The sequence below is a fragment of the Eptatretus burgeri genome, chromosome 2, assembly GCF_056783735.1.
Source record: "Eptatretus burgeri isolate ZD-2024b chromosome 2, Ebu_testis_v1, whole genome shotgun sequence".
NCBI classification, from domain to species: Eukaryota; Metazoa; Chordata; class Myxini; order Myxiniformes; family Myxinidae; genus Eptatretus; species Eptatretus burgeri.
The window spans coordinates 71,158,499-71,183,483 of record NC_140962.1 but is presented as its reverse complement, the minus strand read 5'-3'; the positions used below and the strand labels follow the sequence as shown (position 1 = coordinate 71,183,483).

The 24,985-nt window shown below is 43.2% G+C and overlaps 1 protein-coding gene across 1 annotated transcript in view; it reads left to right on the top strand.

The window, feature by feature from the left end:
* WDR75 (WD repeat domain 75) overlaps nucleotides 1–24,985 on the top strand; it is a 110,678-nt gene that overhangs the window by 45,711 nt on the left and 39,982 nt on the right. Inside the window, exons 8-14 of the mRNA XM_085869718.1 lie at nucleotides 5,407–5,492; nucleotides 11,740–11,898; nucleotides 13,060–13,119; nucleotides 18,133–18,245; nucleotides 21,909–22,084; nucleotides 22,341–22,501; nucleotides 22,592–22,772. Coding sequence (XP_085725844.1) covers nucleotides 5,407–5,492; nucleotides 11,740–11,898; nucleotides 13,060–13,119; nucleotides 18,133–18,245; nucleotides 21,909–22,084; nucleotides 22,341–22,501; nucleotides 22,592–22,772 — 936 coding nt within the window. The remainder of the gene's footprint in view (nucleotides 1–5,406; nucleotides 5,493–11,739; nucleotides 11,899–13,059; nucleotides 13,120–18,132; nucleotides 18,246–21,908; nucleotides 22,085–22,340; nucleotides 22,502–22,591; nucleotides 22,773–24,985) is intronic.

The following is a 24,985-nucleotide window of genomic DNA, read 5'->3' as shown; positions in this document are numbered from 1 at the left end:
ACCTTGAGTAAATGAGAGGGTGAATAGAACAGAGAGAGGGTGCGCAAGAGCAGAGGAGCAGGTTTTTAGGACACGTGGGCTGATGCCGTCTGGACCGGTTGCAGAATCGGAGTCGAGGTTTGAGAGCAAGCTCTCCACCTTGTCAGGAGAAAAGGACACAGAATCCAGGAACAGCTAGGTGTGACTGGGTAAAGGGGGTACAGAAAGTGATGGGTTTGGGTCACAAGATTTAGAAGCAAACACCGAGTTTAGGCATTCAGCCTTTTCACGTGCAGTGTCAGCTGTGCGGCCATTTGAGGTAAGGGAAGGGATGGAGGGGGAACATACACCAGAAACAGACTTAATTAGATGCCACCAGGATTTGGAGGAGGGGGAGAGGTTTGAGAGTTCACACTTGAGATTACAAAGGTGTTTTCCAGCTTTCCTGAGGGTCGACACACTTGTTCCGAGCTTTGTGGAAGGAACTGAGATCACCTTCAGTTGGATTAGCCTTCCATAAGGCGAAGGCAAGTTGTTTCAGGCCAACAGCCTCACCACAAGCTTCAGTGCACCATGGGTGAGAGGAAGGGAAGGACAACTGAAGATGAAATGTGATATATCTGTGCATGAGGGAGAGCAAGTTTTTATTTGAAAAAATTCCCAGGATGAGTTGATGTCGGAGAAAGTAGAGATGGGAGACCATTTCTAGAAATTTGATGGCTGCTTGAAGACCCTGCCAGTCGGCCTGAGTGAACGACCAGTCATCGGCGCTGAGGTGATTCTCTAATAATGGCCAGAGAGAAGACCACTTTAACAAGTATATGGTCAGATGAACGGATTGGAGCGGATGAAGAACATCAGAGTTTTTCTGGGAAATTGGTCAAAGTCAAATCCAGAAGAGATGGAGTACCATTGGCTGAGATCTGGGTTGGGAAGTTGACAGATTGAGTCAGTCCCAATGAGTCGCAGAAATCCTCTGCTGAAGTACCATGGCAGGTGAGAGAGGTACCCACACCTAGCTAACTGGCATGATGGCATGTGAGGTCCCCACATATGAGGGAGAGAGAGTTGGGATGAGTGGATAGAGGTTGGTTCATGTTTTCGGCGAGCAAGGTGTAAATGGCGTCATCACTGTTTGGAGGACGGCACAACGTACAGATAAACAAGAGGTGGGAGCAGAGGGGAAGTCGTAGCCAGAGGTATTCTTGGGGGTATTCTTGGGTGAAGGCAGTGCATGGAGTGAGGAATAGAGTTTTTGATGAAGAGAACAATACCGTCGCCTGGACGAGGCTCAGGTCTATCATACTGGAGGAGGGAGTAACCAGGGAGAGAGGAACAAAGGAGTCAGAAATGTCTTGAAGGAGGAAGGTTTCTGTTGAGCAGATTATGTCTGGTTTGTCAATGGCAACCTGTATGGAGAGATTAGTGAGGTTGGACCGAAGGCCTCAGATGTTTGAGGTCCACACTGTTAAGGAAGAGGGACGGGAGGAAGCTTTGGGTGCAGTGGAGGGGAGCGGTGGGGGAGGGTAGGACGACGGAGGAGAGGTGGAGGCAGGGAGAGTTGTTGACAGTGTGTCGGAGATTGCCGAAGAGCTTGGAGAGAGGGTCGGATGGAGAGGAGGATAAAGGGCTGGGTGGTGAAGGGATGAGTTGTGGTGGGGAATAATAAGAGGGGCCAAAGGGAAGTAGGAGATTGCAGGAGGTGGAGGAATGAGTTGAAGAGAGAGTGTGGTGGAAGAGGCAGTTTTGTGGATGTGAGGAGGGGGAGCAGCTTTGACAAGGGGGGTGAGGGGGAGTGAGGTGGGAGAATTGAGGGCGAAGGGTGAGGGGAGGTTTTGAAAATGGTGAGAGGGACGCTTGGAGGGCGAAGAGAGAGATAAGTTTGCGTTGAAGAGGGAGGAGGCTGATTTGAGAGGGAAGCTTTGAGGGAGAGGGGAGACAATGAGAGTGCATGGCCATGGTGAGGAGGGAGAAGGGAAGGTTGGGGAGAGGGGAAGAATGAGATTGGATAGTGGTATTGTAAAGATGGGAGTGGGCAGGGGGAGGAAAAACATTGAGATTGTGGGAAGAGGAGAAATTGTGATGAGATTTTAGGGGGTGTAAAGAGGGGGAGGAAGCTTTGAGAAGGGGGAATGAGGTGGGTGATTTGAAGTGGAGGGGGGGAGAATTGAGGGTGAAGGGAAGGGGGGAGAATTGAGGAAAAAAGGTGTGGGGGAAAAATTGAGGATTTTTGATTGAGGAAAAAAAAGGAAAAAAAAATTGAGAAAAAAAAAAGAATTGAGGAAAAAAAAGCTTTTGAGAAAGGTGAAGGGGAAGCTTCGGTGGGGGAAGAGAGTGAAGTTTGCTTTGAAGAGGGAAGAGGCAGCTGAATTGAGAGAGAGTGGAGACTATGACAGCAGGCATGGTCATGGGGGAGGAGGGAGAAGGGGAGGGGTGGGGAGAGGAGAGGGGAAGGATGAGACTGGGAGGTGATATGGTGGAGGTGAGAGTAGGCAGGGGGAGGGACAAGATTTGAAAGGATGGGAAGAGGGGGAGGTGTGATGAGAGGAAAGGGAGAGTGTATTTGAGATACTGAGAAGTGTACTGAGTGAGAGAGTGAGATACTTGTTAGGTTGGAACGGAGCCGACAAATGTTTGAAAACCATACAGTTTGGGATTACCAGAGGGGGAGCTGTTATTAAAGCAGATGGCAGTGCAGAGGTGCTAAGAGAGGACGAAGGATGGGGACAAGATGGGAGGTGTAAGGAGGAGGTATAACAGGGGAGGAGTTAGTAAGAGGTAGATTTAAGGAGGTGGGATTAATTTGCACTTAACTTGGAGAATAAGAGTGACAATTCTGAAGACGACGATGGTTCACGAGCCGTATTTGACGATGTAGATAGTTTCAGAAGTCAAAGATGAGACAATGTAATAATTTTTGACCAAGTTATAAAAATGATCAACATGATTTGGTACGAGTGCAGGTTATTAGCTGCGAAATGTCGAAAACCTGGTTTCGTTCAACAACTTTAAAAATTTGACCTTTGCATAACCTTTAAAGGTCACAAAACAATGTGGACATTCAAATAAGGAAACAGGATACCTGCTATAGCTTATTGGAGTTAGTTCGTCGAAGAAGGTCGAGAACCCGGTTCGATTCCCACAACTTTGAAAATTTGACCTTTGTGAACTTTAAAGGTCAAAGGTCAAGGATTATGACCTTTGGTGCAAAACTTCCTCTGGAACATTCCAGGAACAATATAACGTCATATAGGCTATATGGCATTTCACACTCCTCGGATTAAGCCTGGTGTTGGCTTAGTGGTTAGGGTGGCGGCTTGGGATCCCAGGATCCTGAGTTCAAGCCCCGTTGGCTGCTGAATTAACACCAGGGGGTTGACTCAGCCTGTCATCCATCTGAGGTTGGTGAAGTGAGTACCAGTGTACTGGTCCTGGTGTATGCCCCGGTTAGAATAGGTGTACCATATCCCTGTGTGTCGTAAGAGGCGACCAGGGTTGGCGTCAGGAAGGGCATCCGGCCATAAAAGACATTGCTTCAAGAAAAAGCCTAACTCCTGCACAGCAGGGAAAAATGGCTGTAAAAACGGTCATTTTACACTCCTCGGATTATCCATACTTTGATGAAATCAGCGTAAAAACAAACTTGAAGGGGGCACCACGGGCAAGGTGTTCGAAATGGAGCAAAATTGTTTCAAGACTTTAGGTGGGGAATGACCTCAAGATTATGCATAGAAAATATTGTCATCCTTGCTCTCAAAGTTTGGGCGGTCGTATGATTTTTATGTCAAAATTCTAAATTTTCTAAGTTCATGACCTTGTGACCTTGACCTTGTGACCTTGACCTTGTGACAAAAATGAAAAATCGAGCTCCGTGGGGCTATGCAGGTGCCATTGGGCTAACCAAATACTGAAACCCCTGCCAGATTCGACAAACTCCCAAGGAGAAGATGCAAATTGAAACCGGCTACCCCCTAAAAACACATGTTTTTTGGGTGTGGCTCCTCCCATAATGGGCGCAGCACACCCATTCTCAGGAAAACACAACTACATCATGATATATACCTCCCACCAAAATTTTTATCAGGATCGGATCAAAACCCACGGAGCTATGCTCGGGACAGGCAGGCAGACAGGCAGGCAGACAGGCAGACAGACAGACAGACAGACAGACAGACAGACAGACAGACAGACAGACAGACAGACAGACAGACAGACAGACAACAATAACGAATATAGTGGCCACTTATTTTTTTCGTGAAAATATTTTTTCGTGAACCAATTGTTAGAAGACGAACATACATTGCAAAATGGGATTTAAAAAATTTGTTGGTCAGAGATACATTGAAATATGTTGGAGGATGGATGGAGTACAGAAGAATTGAGAGAATGTCGAAAGGAAACGTAACAGTTGGAATTTTTTGACACGGGATAGAAGAAAGGTCAAATTGAACTCAGGTTTTTGAAGAAGAAGAGCACAGCAGAGAGTGGAAGTCGAAACATTTTAAGAGAGTATTTTTTTTGTTTTTGAAGATTCGGGAAGAGCGGGCAGCGTCAGGGAAGAGTTTGAAGAAAAACAAAACGTCTTAAGACATTAATCAGAGGGTATTGTTGGGGGGGATTTTAAGGAGTGGTGGAGGGATAGTGGAGAAAATAAAAACTAAAGGTGAGGAGGAGAAAATGCAACAAACAAGATTGTGTAAGTGTCATGTATTCACGTCTGAGATCAACCGGAAGTGCGGTCATCGCGAGGCGGGAACATGGCGGCATGAGGAGGCTGGGCTCATGAATGGTTCTGAGGTTTCTGTGTGTGGACACAATAAAAGATTGTTCATTCATTCAAACTGCTTTCCCTGCCTGATACTTTACATGGCGACGAGGATGGGATTCCGATGACCGCACTTCCGATTGATCTCGTACGTGGATACATGACAGGAAGGAAACCTGGTATGAAAAGACCGACGAATACTCACCCATTAGCAGAAGTTTTAACAAAAACCGAAGTAGAAACACACAGTGAGTGCAGGGATAACACGACGAAAATGACCGGAAAACTTATCTTTGAGAAAGTCGGCAGAGACCCTGAAGAGAACCGCGACCATCGCCCAAGAACCTGAACCGGAAATCCTCAAATATTTGATCTTACCTCAACTATTACTACTTTACTTACTGAATGTTTGCTTCAATGCTCATCACACACGCTCTGTTTTTCATGATTCAAACATTCTTTTAAAACCTCATCCGTTTGACACATCACTCCTTCACCTCTGCACTGAAAATACTCCAATAAAATATGTGATAACTTATTTTTAGTGAAATGCACCAAAGTTGTCTGTGAGGGTGAAGTTAGCACCTCTTCCCATTTAATTTGGATTACGTTTTCCTTTTGCTTATTGTAAACATGAAAGCCTTTTTGTTTTTTTTTTCCAGGAGAAACATTCAGAAAATGGACTACATCATGTCTGTGTTCCACTGGCATTCAGATAAAGTCCAAGACTTAGTGTTTTCTCTGGGTGGTATGTTTTTGTTGTATTTATTTTTTTCAAAAAACATTTTCCATGTTGTTTTTGTTTTGGCAGAAATGCTCACTACATAACATTGTGTGATCTGAATACTTGGTACTTTTAACATGTGTTGCAATGGTATCCCACAAACGACTTGGATGGAAAGAAGGGGGTTAGAGGCTCTGGGTGTGATCGAGACAGAGATCTGGATCTGATCATATATGAAGTGATTCTTCACCATTGAGAGATAGGACTAAACTAATAAAAAGCAAGATGTCTCAAAAAGTTGTGGACGTATTCGGATGAAACTTGGTGGACCGGTTGGGTGTGTGACCACGACAAATTGATTCGATTTAAGTGAAGATCCGAATCCGAATCCGACGACTAGAATTTTAAAAGTGATTTTTCACCATTGAGAGATGGGGCTCAAAAACGATATATAGCATGATATTTCAAAAAATGTATTGGGTCAGATATGTTCTCGTGGATCAGGCATTACGGGGTGGAGGTATGCCCTCTACCGAGTGCCCTTCCAGTTTTATCTGCATAACCCAACAATTACTGTCTTATCAGAATACTACAGCCTGTGTATTAATTGAGACTAATATTTGAATGATAATGTCATGTGATGTTGGTTGAACGGCTTTTTAATGCCTCTGCTGATGAAGTCACTGGAGGCATGTTTTCGTATTGTCCATCCATCCATCTGCCTGTGCTTCTGTGATAGGTTTTTCGTGACTGCGATAACTTAAGAACGGCTGAAGGGGTCTAAGTCAAACTTGGTTCACGTATGCATAATGATGTAAAGATGAACCGATTAGATTAGAGGGTCAAGGGTCAGCGATCCCCTTTGGTAAAAATTCTGGAACCGTACTAACTTGTGAACCTGTGATGAGATTTTGACCAAACTTGGAATAAGTAAATATGACAAGCAAAGGTACCCGACGTTGCCGGGCAATGCCAGGTTCTTCCCACCCCTTTCCCCTGCCTCCTACCACCTCACTCCCACCCACCCTTTCCCTTCCACTTCCATCCTTCCCCTCCCTCCTCCCACAAAGGTACTTGGCATTGCCTGTGATCTCATGTACATCTATTGGACTCCAACAATTAAGCACATATTTAGAGACAATCTTCACCCATCGCTTCGCTGATGGGAATATGAAGAAAGAGGGGGAGGGGGTGGAGAGGGAAGAGAGAGGGAAAGGAGTGAAGAGTGAAGAGTGAGGAGGGTAGAGGGGTGATTGAGGAGGGGGATGGAGGAGAGAGAGAAAGGGGAGAACAAACACCTCACCATGCACCGCAAAACACTCTGGAGCAGGGGGGTGTGAGTGAGAGTAAGAGAGAGGAAGGGTGGGTGGAAGAATGCTGCTTCACCACACATGCAGGAGGGAGGGGCTATACTCCAGGAGGGAGGGGCTATGAGGAAGGGGTTAGGAATGAGAGAAAGAGACTGAGGGGTGAGGGACGAGCAATGTGGGGGGGGTGGGTGGTGGAGAGCGATGCCTCATCACATATCGCTATAAGCTCTGGGAGGGAGGCACTGCAAGGAGGGGGGTGGGGGAGAGAGAAGGGGATCGGGAGAGAGGAGGGGTGGTGAATTGTGGAGGTTGGGAGGGGTGGGAGCAAGGAGTGGAGGGAGGAGGGGGGAAGGGGGTCTTCTGGGCTTGCATTTGGGAGGAGGGGGGCATGTTCCCATCTTCCAGCATTAGTACAGGATTGAATGAAATGGGGTACATTAAAACAGTATGTTTCAAACAGTATAGCAAAACCACCTATCACTTTCAAACAGCACATACCATTTTTAAAGAGATTATAACATGGGCTTCCCTTATGGGATGCGACTTTAACTTTAACTATGGCTGCCATGCTCTGGAACTGGAACTCTCCGAAGTGATTGTTACATTTTAAGCTTTTGTCAGATTTAACTAAGACAACAGAACATGCGTCTATCCATTTACTTGGTTTACTGTATCATCTTAACATTGTCTATTTTCATAAACAACAGCCGCTGTTAAAAAATTAAGTACACCGTTGTCCACTGTATCGTCATGACTTACAAACATGGCTTGATAAGGGACATACAAAGGGATTCATAGAGATGAAGCTCTATCGTACAGAAACAGTTATGACCTGTTTCACAGCAAGGTATTTTTGATGAGGCCAAAACAGAATAGCAGATGAAGACACCTGTGAGGTGGAAGTGGGCTGACCAAGGGTAAGCCTGTTTTTGGTTTTAATATAACTAGTGTGGGCCCGTATGTGCGTGCCCGTACGTGCAAAAGGAAAAAAAAAAAACTTTCAAACCGCGTGCCAGAAACCACAACCACAGAAGCCATTCCTTCGCTCTCGCGTGCCCATACGTGCGTGGCCGTACATGCAATAAAATAAAAATAAATAAATAAAAACTTTCAAACCGCATGCCAGAAACAACAACCACACAGGCCGTTCCTTTGCTCTCACGTGCGTGGCCGTACATGCAAAAAAAAAAAAAAGAAGAAGAGAAATTGTGACGTCAATCATGATGTCATAGCATCATGTCCTGTCATTGGTTTGGTACATAAATGGCCATAACTTGGGAACCACTTGTCCGATTAATATCAAACCTTGAAAAGGCACATACTTAGGTCCGTGCAAAAACGTACGTACATGCAAAAAAAACCCAAAACAAAACCACAAAAAACAACAAAAAAAACTTTCAAACCGCATGCCAAAAACAACAAAGACGCAGGCCGTTCCTTCGCTCTTACGTGCCGGTACGTGCGTGGCCGTGCGTGCAAAAAAAAAAACAAAAAACAAAGAAGAGAAATTGTGACGTCAATCGTGATGTCATAGCACCGTGTCCTGTCATTGGTTTGGTAAATAAATGGCCATAACTTGGGAACCACTTGTCCGATTAAGATCAAACCTTGAAAAGGCACATCCACAGGGCCCCAGCAATACACTTGGCAAGTTTCAATTAGATCGGACCAGTGGTTGTCGAGAAACAGCGGTCACAGACGCACACAGACAGACAGACAGACAGACAGACAGACAGACAGACAGACAGACACACCCTGTGGCCAGTTGCATTTTGGTTTTGAATAATTCAGACATATGAAAAAATAGCACCACCACTTATTCCTTTTCCCTTGATACTTTTCAGAGAATGAGGCACATGTATTGAATAACCTGCGGTCGCCTTGCGGGCACCTTGCGTCTGCCTTAAATTCTATGGCCGCCGCAGGGACGCCCTAAGGTCACCGTGCGACATCAAATCAAAGAACGTACGGCACCCTCATGTTTTCAGTCTCCACAATTTATAAATACCCTGTGCGTTACCCGAAAAATAAAAACATATGTGACTTCGACATTGTGTGACCGTGGAAATACTGCGGCCGCCCTATAATTGCTCGTGGCCGTAGATTTTGTAGACCCTACGGCCGACGTGCCAAATGTGACTTCGGCCATACCAAAAAAATAATAAAACCTTCAAAAATCTTCTCTGAAGTGGCTGAACAAATCGAGGTGAAACTTTACACGTATTGCTGCCTATCCATGAGTAACAAAGGGTTCACACACATATCGTAGGTCACATGGTTTGGCAGCCATATTGGATTTACCCTAAAACCTATAAAAATACACCATTCAAAAGAAGTCCTGACGAGGGTCTGCAATCTCTGATTGCTCTTTTTCTTGTTTCAGTGCTGTTTTGAGGACGTAAAGATACCCTGTTAATCTCGCTTCTGATATGGGGTTGATGGATCAAAGCAGAAAGCAATTCATGCAGAAAATGCATCAATTACGGCTTTTGGAGATGTTTAGCAAAATATTAGACATCTGCATGCAGTACTGGAGTACACACAGGAAGTGGTCTCTTTCTCTAAAGTTTGGCATGATGAAGTCTGCTTGTAAATATTCACTGTTTTACAAGCTACATGTATCTCTTTTATATATATATATAATATTGTTGCGGTCTGGGGGGTCGGGTGAGAAGACCACAAGGTGGGGGTCTATTCCCACCAGACTCCCCGGAATTGTAGGCTGTCGCACACGGATAATTCCGTGACGCGCGGTCGCTTAACCGACTGTGGACACCAATAACTCAACCGCGTAACCTAGGGTCCTCTCGTTTATGGGTTAATAGGGTTACCTAATTAATTACGTGATTTAATTACCGGGAACCACACCCTCGGTACGCCTTGTCCGAACCAGATCACTCTACCGGATGGGATCACTTTTCCGGATCGGATGCAGCCGAGCGACACTGTCAAAGACGTACCGGCTAAAAGGAACGGATTGTTGGGAATAAAGTCCCGGCTCGAGTAGGATTCAAACCATGCTGGACCAATGGGAGAAAAGACAAAAACGACCAGGGAACATTCCTAATAATGATAATTTATTTACAATGGGCGAGCAAAAATGTGTGGCACAGTAAAGATTTATTGGGGTGTGTAACGTAGCGCAGGGAAAGAGAGAGGTGTGGTGTGACAACAATACAAGCAACTTGTGAAAGCAGACACAGAGCAGACTTGACGTGAAATTAATAACAATAAGGACAATAATGATGTTCCACAGACTTACTTAACAGACAGGCACCAGCACACTCAGACACACACAGAAAAAGAAACCCCGATGAGAAGGGACTTTTGCAATCAGGGAGGGAGGGGAGTTGAGGTTATGCTCCCGGTACCTGGGCGCCCGATGGCACGTCGCGCCACCAATATGTTTCGGGGGGGGGGATGCTCCATGGTGCGGTATCCAACAGTAGTCCTGTTGTCTCTGGCCTCAGCCGCACGTGTGTAGACTGTTCTCGTAAAGGAGGAGCTTGAGTGGAGAAGGGTGGAGTCCAGAGTGCGAGGGTGGAGTAGTGGGCGGGACCAGGCAGGCGGGTGGACGAGGTGAGGTGTGGGCGGAGACCAGAAGCAGGAGGTGGGTCGACGAGGAAAGGCGTGGGTGGAGACGAGAACAGGAACACACCGCGTGAAAACACACACACAAGACGGAGGAACTTCTCCGTCTTTTATAGGGCCCAAAGCTCAGGGGGAGGGGCCATGCCGAATTCAACGGCCATGCCATGCCATGCCCGGATCGGGCGCTTCGATTGGCCCCGACCCCTCACGTGGCCCACCAGCTTGGGCCGGAAACCGCCTCACTTAGTTTCCGGCAAAGCCGTTCCAAACAGTGGGAATATTGCGCTCTGACTCCACAAGACAACACGAATCGCCCACAACGAAATCGGCACGCGAATCATAAGTAAATCTTCATCGGGTCTGGACCCCTTGTCTTCTGGTGAACCGACCATGGACCCACGGTCTTCCGGAGAACCTCCGGGACCGACCACGTATCCTCCATCGGAGCTGCTCGTGGATCCTGGAGTGTTTGCTCTGAGATCTTTGGTCATCGTGGACCGCCCGTCGTGTCAGGTGAAGGACGGTACGCTGTAGTAAACGAGACGAGGGGCAAGCAGGGCAGAGGGTACCGTGAATTTGTCGTGCTTTGAAAAACACCATCCGTGCAGCCTCCCAAGAGGTATTTGTTCGCATGCCTTTCCAATGCAATCAGCAATTCTCCCCAGCTTATTGGAAGCTCAAATCGACAGTCCAGCACCTAGCGCACGTCACTCGCCGCACATGCCGGGTTTCGGGCTCGCCCGGGAACGAGACTCCGGATACAGCAGATCCTTCACGGCGGCGCGGCAGTTTGCCCACCTTACTGCGAAAGCGCACGTGACTGATTTATCCCAGGAAAGAAAAGAAAAGAGTGGGAATGAAATGAAGGGGAAAATGATTTAGCAACCCTAACTATTAGACAATCGCAACGCACTCCCTGTTGTCATGCTAAACAAAAGGGAGGGGACTATCTACATGTATTATAATGGCATAACTGTCTTGGGAGACCTATCTGTTGTATGCATGCGGTTCTGAGAACCGCAACAATATATATATATATATATATATATATATATATATATATATATATGTATATGTATATGTATATGTATATGTATATATATGCATATATATGTGTCTTCTTTTTTTTGCTGATAAATGGAAATTACAACTGAATAGTAGATTTGAATGTGAATGCTTTGCTATCATGCTATATACAGCACAGTGCTCTATTTGAGAAGTGTCTTCATTTTATTGTCTGTGAAGCCGGTATTTTGCCTGCCTGGGAGGGGGTGTGGGAGTGGTGAATGGTGGGAATGTAGTTCTCTCTTTGTAAATGTGTATCATATATTTTTTTGTGCAGAACTTCAGTGTCTGTCTGTCTGTGGCAGGTCAAAGTCTTTTTAGCGTGGGGATGGAGGCTGTTCTTGTCCAGTGGTGCTATGGTTCTGAGTCGGAGCGCCATTTCCTTCCTCGCCTTGGAGCTCCAATCCAGCACGTGGTTTCATCTCCATGTGGAAGTTTGCTGGCCACGAGCCACACCGACAATAGTAAGCTGTACTCAGGATTGTGGCCTGTACGTGATTGTTTAAAGATGTCTTTTTTGGTTTTTTTGCTTTTGGTCCTTTTTTAATGCATTTCAAAGAATAACTGAGTACACATGATGTTAAAATGTTGGGACACATGATGGTAAAATGATGCAGAGATTGCAAAATGGTTAAAACTACAGAAGCACTACCAATTATGTTTTATCCGAGTACAAAAGCATCGAGATTTTATGTTTCAACTTCAGAGTGGCACGAAACTGGAAAGAAGTAGGTCACCTTTAGTGTATGAGAATGTGACGCTTCTCTGATGGATCCACATTTGCAGGTCAGAGTCTTCACTCTCATTTCCATTTCTACTCCCCAAGAGAGAAACATGGCACACACAGCAACTCAGAACCTTTCTTCACTCTCATTCCTATTTATACCCCCACACCATAGAGAAAACCTCTGCGAAGGTTCTTTCTTCTACAGTCAACGTGTGTTTTCTCTGTGTTTTAAGCCCGGAAGTAACGATAAAATTCTCCCACCTCTGTGATCATTCTACACCTGTTAAAGGTGAACCACAATGCCACTCGTATAACTTGTTCCACTTTCACACAAAACGTTTTTATCTGCGACATGTCGCAGGTATACAAGAGCTCTGCCTGGTTGCTGCTGTTTTTGCTGTTGCTGTTGTTGATTGATTTTTGAAATGTACACCCATTGGTCGGATAGCTGCCAGAACACACCCACATTTATCACTTGACTCGACCCACCATGAGAGCAGATGAAATAATATGGCCACCATCTTGTTTTTTTTTGGTGGGCCTAATACACCAGGCCTGTCGGCCTCTGCTGATTATACAATACCCGGGTTTGTTGCGTCAGATTTCCATTGGCTTTGTTTGGGTTGAATGTTGATCATGATCATGGGGATCAGGGGGAGAGTGCTATGTTCTAGGAAAATGCATAGGTACTTGTGCTCCTTTGGCGTTTGAAATTTTGCAGCCTGTGCATTATTTTAAGGTTGTTGTGAGTCAATATTTTGTTTGTGTTTACCTATTTTACACTTTGTCTTTCACACTGTCATGCTTCTGCCTGGATATTCCAACACTGATTTTTACGAACGTGGACATGGATGTGCAATAGTTATACAGTACTGACTTTACTACATTTGCTTTGCAGAAATCGTACTAATCCACAGTTGCTTGGATGTTGCTGGCATAATCCAAGGTCTTGTTCATGGTGGGTCCATTCATTCACCATATATATATATATATATATATATATATATATATATATATATATATATATATATATATATATATATATATATATATATATATATATATATATATACTGGATTCTTTGTTTATTTTATTTTTTTGCATTACAGTATGTTTTTAATGACTCCTCTGCCATCTCAACATTTGTGATTGAACTGAAGCTCTTTTTCCGTCGTGTTTCACAAAAGTCCACGAAAGCACATATCTTGTGCTTTAGTTAGGAACCATGAATAATTTGGACATAAAATTATTTTCTCTTGCTAGCTTGTACCCCGTGCAGTGGGACCTGTGGGTGTGTGTATTAGTTGATTGGTATTTGTTCATGCTAAAGTTTTTGTTTTTCTTTAACCGTTTGAACTTTTGTCATCACATTTTCAACGAGAAGGGCACTCGGTGGAGTGCATACCTCCGCCCTGTCTGTAATGCCTGATCCACGAGAATATATCTGGCCCAGTACATTTTTGAAATATCATGCGAGATGTTGTTTTTAGCCCTATCTCTCAATGGTGAAGAATCACTTTAAAAATTCTAGTATCTGGATCTGGATCTTCGCTAAAATCAAATCAATTTGTCGTGGTCACACACCCAACCAGTCCACCAAGTTTCATCAAAATCTGTCCACAACTTTTTGAGACATCGTGCTATGTATTAGTTTTAGCCCGATCTCTCAATGTTGAAGAATCACTGAAAAAATTCCAGTAGTCGGATCCGGATCCGGATCCGGATCCGGATCTTCACCAAAATATAAACAGTTCGTCCTTGTCACACATCAAACCTGTCCACAAAATTTCATCCGGATCGGTGCACAACTTTTTGAGATATCCTGTGCACAAATAGACAAACAAACAGACAGTAAAGGGGTGAAAACATATCCTCCTTCACCTTCGGCGGCAGAGGTAACAAACCTTTATTATGAGAACATGGAGAACGCAAATTCTATTTATTGGATCAAAATGTCAAGTAGCAAAGACACGGTGAGTAGAAGTAGCACTTGTTAACTCAGCCGTCGTATGTCAGCATGAGACAGGTGGTTCTTTTTTTTCTCATCGCTTCTGTTTCTTTATTTATTTAGCATTTGTGCTTCAGTGTGTCTGTTCAGGCTATAAGCTTTTTTTTTGCTGGGTTTTGCTGACGGGTTGCTGGTCAACCACGAACACCGATTGGAACTGCCAATCCTGGCAGGGTTGCACTGCTCCATGTGACACCTTACCTTGTGGACGGCCATACCAAGGAGGGTCTCATGTTCTCGATGCGTACTTGCGTTAACTTACCGTATCAGGTGCAGCCAAATGGAGCTGCCAAGTATGCACCGGCTAATAAGAGCCAAATCGGTGGGGTAGAACTTCCCAGATAAACTCATGTGTGGATTACACTGGACCAATGGAGGAAAAGACAGAACGAGTGGGGAACATTTATAACATAAGCAATTTATTGCAATGTGATAAATAAAAAATGGCTTTATTCACAAGTGTGGCAAAAGAGATGCAAGTAATCAATAAGAAGAGAGGACAGTGCAGAGCTAACCCGATACAACTTCTACAATCTTGTCATTATGCTAACGTAACAGGTGCCATCAGACACACACCCAAGGAAATTAGAGAGCAAAGAAGGAGAGAAAATGTTTGAGGTGTGGGCGACCTCTTTGTACCTGGTGTGGCTGATATACCAGCACAAACCCAGTCACTTGGGGGGGGGAGGAGCGAAGAAAACTGAAGGTGTCGATGGTGCATGAGTGGGTAGGTGCAAAATGGAGTGCAATGTAATACAGAAGAGGAAGAGTGAAGAGGTGTGTATCTATAATTGCTCTTTTAGTTTTCCATATGTCTGCAGTAGACGGGAGAGACAGAACGTGTAAGAAGACAGCTTGAGGTGGCATGTGAAAATGTCTGTATGTGTGTTTATTAGGTCAGCTCGCTGATCTAATATAACCGTTCAATGTCCTCAGATCCGTCTCTGTCTGTCTGTCTGTCTGTCTGTCTCTGTCCGTCCGTCTGTCTGTCTCAACAATTTTTATTTTTCTATCTCCGAGATGTCTCGGCCGATTGAGTTCTAACTTGACACGATGATGACACTAGTTTCTCTCTATAGATTGTCTGAGCCCTTTTCGCATTTTCGTCTCAGGGTCAAGGTTACAGAGTCATCAAGTGCAAAATGACCGATTGTTCGATTGGCCTACAAGGAAGCATCAAACGGCTATAATGCATAATGGGTTTCATCGGGATTATTAAGATTTAATTCGACCAACTAGTTTCTTGTTACCTCTGTCGTCTGGCCCTGTTTATTGGGCAACACGAGGTCTGCTGACTTCAACACTGCTTCGCGCGGTTATTTTAAGTTCAATTTAAATTGGTTCGTGGGTGCCAGCAGTGACCACTATTTTTGTTGTGTCTGTTTGTCTCTGTCTGTCTGTCTGTTTGTGACTCTCTCCAGAGCATAGCTCCGTGACGTTTGATGCAATCTTGATGAAACTTGGACACAAGCTAGATATCATGGTCGAGTTGTGTCTTTTTGTATGAGGGGCGTCCCACGCCCATTGTGGGCGGAGCCACGCCCACTTGAACTTTTTTTTCTCGATTTTTTTTTCTCTCAATTTCATGTCCTAGAAGTTGTGCGTAATGTCCATAAGTACAACATATAAAAAATCCGATTTGATTTGGTCAATTTTCACGGAAGAGAAGTTTTTACGGTAGGGCTTCCTCAAAAGCTTACACAAACTCAATTGTACCTATCGTGACATTGTTCAATAATACCCGCGAACCATCGTCGCCTCCCGGCTTGTTCTATTTTCACTTTTCATAGTCGCTAAGGTTGATTAACACTCGGTTGCATCAAGTTTTGTGAAAATTGAATGTTTATATCCTCAGTCGGTGTGGAATGCATTGCAGTGAGGGAACCTTCATACTACCACCACAACACCTTCCTAAAAAACCCACAATAACCTAAACTCAACCGCCTCACCATAGCTTCCTCACCTCAACTTCCATCCATTTCCATGCCATATAACGAGGCTGTCTTAACTTCTAGTCGATTTGTTTTCACTTTTGGGACCCTCTGGTGTAGCAACACGTTTAATGAAGATAATTTTCGTGAAAATCCGCTCAGAAACACACTTTTCATGAGGAAAATATATTCAATTCAAATAATCATGAGACCCTGGAAGGGACACCACATGGTTTCCGTTCACTGCTTCACCTCGTAACCTGTCCTCCTGAGGGACTGCTTATTCATAGCGTCTGTGAGATTAATGTTTATATTTTGGATGGTTTGTGGATGTGCTCTACAAGTATCTGAAAGAATTCCGGTGAAAAACGGACGTTTTAAGATTTTGTGAGGACATTTCATCCGACGATGAGCTGGCTGGTCACGTGATGCCGCACAGACGTGCAGGCAGCGAGTGATTGAGCTTCTCGGTGGCCCGAGGGTCCTTTTTAGTTGGGGTCCGGCTCTGTCCTAGATATAGCCATTAAATATACACTTAGAGTATTTACTTCACAGCCATAAACGCGGGTTTGAAAATTGTATAATGTTGGGAATGATTCCAAGAATATGGAGATTCTTGCTTCGAGCGACCTCACGTGTTTATTTTAAATTCAATTTAAATTCTGTTTTCACTTTTCATAGTCGCTAATGTGGATTAACATTCGGTTGCATCAAGTTTTGTATCCGAGCTGACCATCAAACCCGCTCGGGTGTATTATTGAATCTGTTGTTGGTCTGGCATCCTGTCCACTCAGTGCTCCTCCTCCTCCATCGTGCTGCTGTCCAGGGCTGGACCCTCCTCGCTCAGAAGTAGTCGCCTTGTACCCGAGAGAAGACCCTCTGACCTCTCGTGGATGGGTGTCGCAGCTATTTTATAGAGGCTATGTAAAGGAGGAGCCAAGAATCGGATCAAAGCGCTCTCTCAGCGTTCCCGAGCAGTTCCATTGGTGTGCAGACGCCTTCCCAAGAAGTAGTCCAAAGCCGAAGATGGCCTCATTCACCCCCAAACTCAGTCATGTGATGGAACTCCGAGATTAACATGGCGTGTGGGTTTTTGGGAGCAGTCTTCAGCCACGAACGTGCGCGAGCACCAAATGAGGGTCGCTATTTAGCGGAGCGCCAGAGCTACTCAAATGACGTTGAACGGACACCGGCGCCTACTTGCGCTCCGAACTACATGCCAATCTGTTCTGACCTGAAGCATCTGGCATGGTGGGTAATGCCCATTGTTCGCCGACATCCTTAAAGGATAGTGGTGAGCGTCTGGGGTGCTAACTGTGGTGAGCGGTGTTTTATCGTGGTTGTGGTGAGGAGGTTGAAGCGTTTGTAGCAGCTTTGGTGAGGCGGTTGAATTTAGGTTATTGTGGGTTTTTTACGAAGGTGTTGTGGTGGTAGTATGAAGGTTGTAGCATTTGTGGTTCGAATACAGAGAAGGTTGAAATGGAATGGCACTTAGTTTGAACAGGGTTCTGGCAGGACAAGCGAATGAAGCTGTCCTGTTACTATCTACTTGTGCTTGCTTGCGTGCATGATGGAGAGGTCGTGTGTTTGTAAAGTAAAGGAATAAAATGAATAAAGGTAATGGATAATGGAATTAAAGACCGAACTAAAAGCCCTCACAACGCATTTTGTCCCATAAACCCATGAGACATGAGGGAAGGGCTATCTAAAACTGATACCAATGAAATGACTGCCTCGGGACTGCTGTATGTTGTGTGCATTTGCCTTGAGGAGCGATGGTTTCGCAGAACTGCAGCAATATATTTCTGAATTATGATTGCTGCATTTGTATTTTTGAGGTTAAACTTTTTTGGGGGGCTTTGTCTTATAATCACCTGTTATTTACTAAGATCAGTACAATTGGCAACAATTCCAATGTATTTGTTTCTGCTATATTCTGCAATTCCTTTTTTGTTTGTACCCCCCCCCCCACACACCCCTTTTGGAACCGGGTGGGGGGGGGGTGCGCTAATCTTTATCTCCATTTTTTCAGGAGGGACTAGCACAGGTGTTCTTTTAGATCCTCGCACCAAAGCATTGGTTCTTAATGGCAGGCCTGGTTGTCTGCAGTTCTACTGCCTGCACACTGACCAACTTATCTATGATGTAAGTTGAGATCTTGTCAGTATTGTTCCGGCTTTCCATTTTCAAATAGATGATCTATTCTTCCAGCTATTATTATTATTGGAGGAACAAGCAATCCTGACTGGTACCCTATTAATTCCGTTCATATTATTATTATTATTATCATTATTATTATTATTATTATTATTATTATTGGGGTACCAAGGCTGGGTACCCTATTGTTTTTCTTGTTTATTTATTGCTCTAAGAGAGCTTCTCCTTCTTCTTCGTCGTCTTCTTCGTGGCTCTTATATATACAGGATCCGGATCTCCTTAAATACTAAACACCTGTACACATCCTCGCATTGAGGGTTCCTTTTGAGAGCGTCTATCATGAACTTTTAAATATATTCGGACATTTAGTTTAAAGTTTCGAAAAGTTCACGTTACTATTTTAAGATTATTCCATTTAATGTGTTGTAATTTCGTAAATACACTATTTTCTCGTCATGAACGAGGAGCCTCCATGACGGGTCTCGCTATTGGCTCCATCAAGGCACGTGATCAAATATCGGAAGTTGTTGTTATTGTTATTGTGATCAAAACTTTTAAATATATTCGGACATTGCTTTAAAGTTTTGAAAAGTTCACTTTACTATTTAAAGATTATTAGCCGCGTTGCAGACGCTGGCTCTAAGAGAGCTCCACGTTGTTCTTCTTGTTTTTTTTCTTCTGGTGAAGACAAAACCTTAAGGACACGGCTCTTGGACACATTTGTCCTTGTTCTTATTTCGACAGAGATTTTTGGGTTTTTTCGCTTTAAAATTCATTTGATCGACACAAGTTTTTAATTGATAATTACGACATCACAGGTCACGTGGTATGGGTGCCATCTTTGAAAAATCGGAAAAAATTGAAATTTCTTGAGCGTCATCGACACAACTCACCGTACAAAAAATTATGACATCATGGGTCATGTGATTCGGCACCCATCTTGTTTTGAATGTTTTTTTTTTTTTAATCTTCTCCAGAACAGTTGGACAGGTTGAGTCAAAACTTTACACACACATTCCTCAAGGCATCCTTTTACAAGTTTGTTAATTTCTAAGTGATGGGTTACATGGTTTGGTGGCCATATTGAATCTACCTAAAACCTTTAAACATCTTCTCCAGAACGGCTGGTCAGATCAAGGGGAAATTTCACACACATTTTCTCCAAGGGTCGGGGATAAAAGTTTGTTACTGAATAATTGATAGGTCACATGATTTAACACCCATATTGGATTTTAGGAAAAATATTAAATAAGGCTGTTTACTCTGGAACTGCTGCATCATTCAATGTGAAACTTCACAATTATGAGTGGACATCTAGTGGACATGTGGAATGTACGTTTTAAATTTCAATCTGATCAATCACAAGGCCTGGCAGCTAGAATTATTTAATTATTTGAATGAGAACTTTTAGAAAAAATTTTTTTTTTTTGCATTAGGCTCACTTGGCTGTGCTGGAGTCGTGTGTTTGAGTTTACAGGAGTAACAATTCAATTGATACCGTTCATGGCCCCAGGAAAAATGGTCAACTGTGTACATAATAAATGGCTGGAACGTGGCCTGTTCCTCAGTCCATGACTTGTGAATCCCGCGTCATAGAGAAACATGTGGGGCCTCATTAAACTCAGGGGAATCCCGCTTTACGCTTTGCACCAATGGTGTCCACATTTATTACTTTGTGTTCAGGTTATTTAAACACCAATGCAATTGATACCGACTATGTATTCAGGAAAAAGGGCTAACTGCTGACATAATAAATAGAATGAATGTGGCATGTTACTGGGTCCATAACTCATCAATCCCACATCGTCGAGAGACATATTGGGAGGGGGTGGGGCTTCATATTGCTCAGTGGAGTTCTGGTTTACCCTGTGGACACATGGTGACATTTCCTGCACATTTATTACTTCGTGTTGAGGTAATTTAAATACCAATTCAATTCATACCGACAATGTCCCCAGGAAAAAGGGCCAACTGCAGACGTAAAAAATAGATTGAAAACATTATGTTACTCGGTGTGTAACTCGTCAGTCCCGCTTTGTCAAAGCAGGGTGGTATTTGTGTCAAAGCCGGACGTCTTGGTACCTGGTCATCACTGTCAGCAGTTATAAAGTGGAAGTTCTCATTATTAGGTCATCTCTACCGAGGTGACCTAATAAAGCCGGACCAATTGTCCGTCCGTCAACAATTTTTCTTTCCGATCTTGATGGAACTTAGTATGTGGGTAGAGGTCGATGAGTGTTGCACAACGATATAACTTTTGGCCGGGTTCAAGGTCAGGGTCGAGGTCACGAGGTCACGTAAGTTATAAAAATCGCCATTTTCAAAACCTATCTCGTCTGCCATTCTACAAGATATTTGGCAACTGTTTATTGATTATGATAGTAAAAAATATTATCTTGTATCTAACCGGACAGATTTTTGAATTTCCTTCCCGTTTGATCGTCACGTGATCTGGAAGATGGACAAAAGCGCCGATGCGATTCGCAAAGAAGGAAGGAAGGAGAAATGAAATATAAATATAAAACACTTTTTTAGCCTTTTATATTTATACATTTTCCGCCGAAGGGGCAAAAGTTTCAAAACCCGAAATGTAAACGTCGGCATTTATTTTCAAAATATAATTTCGTGCCTGCGCGCCAAAATGCCGAGTCATCTTTAACCAAACTGCGCAGTTGGAGCTGCGCAGTGGAACTGCGCAGTAGTCTTTGGTCATAACTGAACATTGAGAACTTGTGGTATTATAGAGATGACCATCACCCCCACACGGGGGTAATTTTTATTATCATTATTATTAATGTAATAATAATAATTATTATTATTATAGCTGTTATTTTTGGTCCAACAGCACCAAAATGGTTTAGGTTACAAACACCAAATTTGTATAGACTTTTCTCTTGTTAACGCGTTTCACAGGAAAACCCTGTGTTCAATCAGTGTCAAATTTAGCAAGTGTATCATGACTTCCCTGATGAAGCATATTTCAATTAATATCATTGTGACCTATTTTTTTAATTCTGCGAAAGGTTTATGTTCACCTCATAAATGATGCACTATGGGTTGCCTTTTTGCAAACAATTTCATCCCTGATCTGACCTTTAATCTATTTTCATCAATTATATCACCATGACATATTTTCTTGATTTTTACCTATTTTTGTTCCTTTCGCTACTTTTTAACATGCTTATGCACCTTTGATGTCCCAGAAACGTTTTGGCAAAGTACATCGTGCACACCTATTCATGACCTGACCTTTGACCTTTTTGTTCCTTATCTTTAAGCATATGCTGATGCACCTTGGGCATCCTAGAAGCCTTTGTGCAAACTGTCACAATGACCTTTTTATCACCAGATCTGATATTTGACCAACGTTGCTAATTAGGTCACCATGACCTAATACCTCAATTTCATCTATTTTGCCATATTTCTACTTTTATGTGCTGATGCACCTTAATATCTGTCAGGATAGTCAGATTTTGAGTTTGAAATGGAAAGCCCTCTTTATTGTTGACGATAACATTGTAGTATATTTTAATTAGGTGTGGATGATATGGAAACGTCAACCAAAGCTCATGTTCAGGTAGCGATAGACGTTGAGTATTATCCTGTCTGGCTTTGCACTCATTCATTCTCGTGTCACTTATTTATCTCCAGTTGGATGTGGTACAGCAAGAGCACATATTTCCCAGCAATGACAACCAGATTGAGGTGACCAAGGCTGATTTCTCCTGCTGTGGATCCTGGTTGGCAACAGTGGAGCAACGAATTTGCAGCCACACATTGCCCGAGCTCCGGTTGAAGTTCTGGAGTTTTCAGGACAAGCTGCAAAGGTGCCCTGTCAATTGCCCATCTCTCCATTTGTACTCGCTTCCCCACTGTTGAAAATTGAGAAACTTTGTCAATGGGATGTTGGCTTACTTGACATTCATTTTTGTCTTTGTCTCGATTGCCTTTAAGTAGAAAACCTGAAATGGTGTCCGTTTGCTCATTACATATGCAATATTTTGTGAGAGTCGTCCCAAATTCTACATTTTGACGAAAGATCAAAAGATGATGTCCAGAGCGGTATTTCCTCTGTGTTTACAGCTTTGTGTTGAACACTTCCATTTTGGCACCACATGAAGATGATGTTATCCGCTTGTGCTTCCGACCACACGCAGCTGGTAACTTCTCCCACATGCTTGGCACAATCTCCAAAGATGGCTGTTTTAAGATCTGGATCATATCTGCAGATGCACAGGATGATGGTGAGTTTGATTTTCACAACTTTTTTTTTTCTTTCCAGGATTTCAGTTTTTCTTCATGTTATTGTAGTTGCTCATGCCATACTTGTCTAGGGGCAGCAACGACTTGGGCTTGCGACTTTGTGGGATCATACCGTGGTCTGCCACCACTTGATTGCTGCTTTGCGGAAGATGGGTCTCTCTTTGCCATTGCTTTTGGATCCATCGTGACTCTCTGGGACCCTGAGAACTGGGAAATGAGAACGTCGTTGTGTCAACCCCCAGGCAATGTCATGTACGAATATTATATAAATGTAAATGCTTGCTGCTTCCACAGCCGAAGGTGCCGGAGGCATTATGATGTGTTGTGTGTGTGCATGGCAGATTTTCGTGAATGCGACAACTTGTGAATTACTAAAGGGATTACAACCAAACTTGGCAGGATTATGACCTGTAATACAAAGATGAACTGATTGGGTTCAACAGGTCAAAGGTCATGTGCCCTTTGAAAATCATTTTGCAGATCATAACTTGAGTTAGAAGCATCTAATGCTCTCCCTCTCCCTCTCCCTCTCCCTCTCCCTCTCCCTCATGTGACCTTAGATTTTTCATGAAATGTTTAATTGACATCAAACGTAGCAGTGGGTTAACATCTAACATGGGCAGAGGCATATCCATTGACGCATTCACATCAAATTCTATTTTCTAGTTTGGGCTTCAAGCCAAATGGCTGAAGCCCTATTGAATTCGTTAGTATTATTATTATTAAAGGCGTTTTTATGTTCTACTGACCGATTTTGTGGCGGATCTGGAGGGAAAACTGTTCGATGAAATTGAACGAAACTTAACAGGATAATTACTCACCACCTGAAGTTTATACTATGAAACATTTCATGACGTAGGTCACGTGGTATGGCGGCCATATTGGATTTTCTCCAAAACCTAAAAACATCTTCTCCAGAACGGATAACACGACAGCCTCAAACCTTTGCACACATTTGCATTGTTCCATGGGAATGTTAAGTTGTTAATTTGGTCGAAATCGTTACGTAATTTATATGATTTAAAATGATGCCGATTCGCCTCATTAAATATGCAAATAAGAGTTGAAAAAATTTAATGACAAATTTAGATAGCACATAAACAGGGGACTCCCAATATATTTATACTATGTCTGTATTTGACCCCAGTGAGCCCCCAGCGCCCCCCAAAGTTGAAAATCACCCATTTTTGAAATGTCATAAAATGAAAACAACGCTTGGATGAAATTCAATGAAACTTATCCATTTAATATCTCTCCACCTGAAGTTTATACTTTGAAAATTTTGATGACGTAGGTCACGTGGTATGGCGGCCATATTGGATTTTCTCCAAAACCTAAAAACATCTTCTTCTCCAGAAGGGATAACCCAACAGCCTCAAGCTTTTGCACACATATCCGATATTCCATGGGAATGTTAAGTTGTTAATTTGGTCAAAATCGTTATTTAATTTATTTGATTTTAAATGATGCCGATTCGCCTCATTTAATATGCAAAATATGCAAATGAGAGTTGAAAAAATTTAATGACAGATTTCGATAGGACATAAACAGGGGACTCCAAATATGTTTATACCATGTCTGGACTTGACCCCAGTGAGGCCCCAGAGCCCCCCAAAGTTTAAAATCACCCATTTTTGAAATGTCGTTAAATGAAAACAATGCTTTGATGAAATTCAATGAAACTTAACACCTTAATAACTCTCCACTTAATGTTTATACTTTGAAAATTTTGATGACGTAGGTCACGTGGTATGGTGGCCATATTGGATTTTCTCCAAAACCTAAAAACATCTTCTTCTCCAGAAGGGATAACACGACAGCCTCAAACTTTTGCACACATTTGCGAGGTTCCATTGGAATGTTAAGTTGTTCATTTCGTCGAAATCGTTGCATAATTTATATGATTAAAATGATGCCGATTCGCCTCATTAAATATGCCAAATATGCAAATGGGAGTTGAAAAAATTTAATGACAGATTCTGATAGGCCTTGAAGAGGGGACTCCAAATATGTTTACGCTATGTCTGTATTTTACCCCAGTGAGGCCCCAGAGCCCCCCAAAGTTTAAGATCACCCATTTTTGACATGTCGTAAAATGAAAACTAAAGAAGATAGACATATAGTGACCACACATTCTGGAAGATATTTTAACGTTCTACAAGTTCGCCATTTACATTAATATGCAAATGTGGAGTTATTGGACTTTTTTGGGGACTTGAAAATTTGTCCAGCCTCAATTTGTCCAATGTGAAGTTTCTTTCTTTATCATGTATTGCTATGGGCTTTTCAATCCTTCATTGATAAAACATGAGGGACCCCGTAGCTGGGCCACATTGCAGACTTGAACTAACTTTCTAACTCGGAAAACCCATATCATGTGACAGGGTGATAGTGTTGAAATTTGTTAAAATGGAGGCACGCCTTGAAGCCCGGGATTACTGGTTTACCAGTTTTAATTAGGGCTT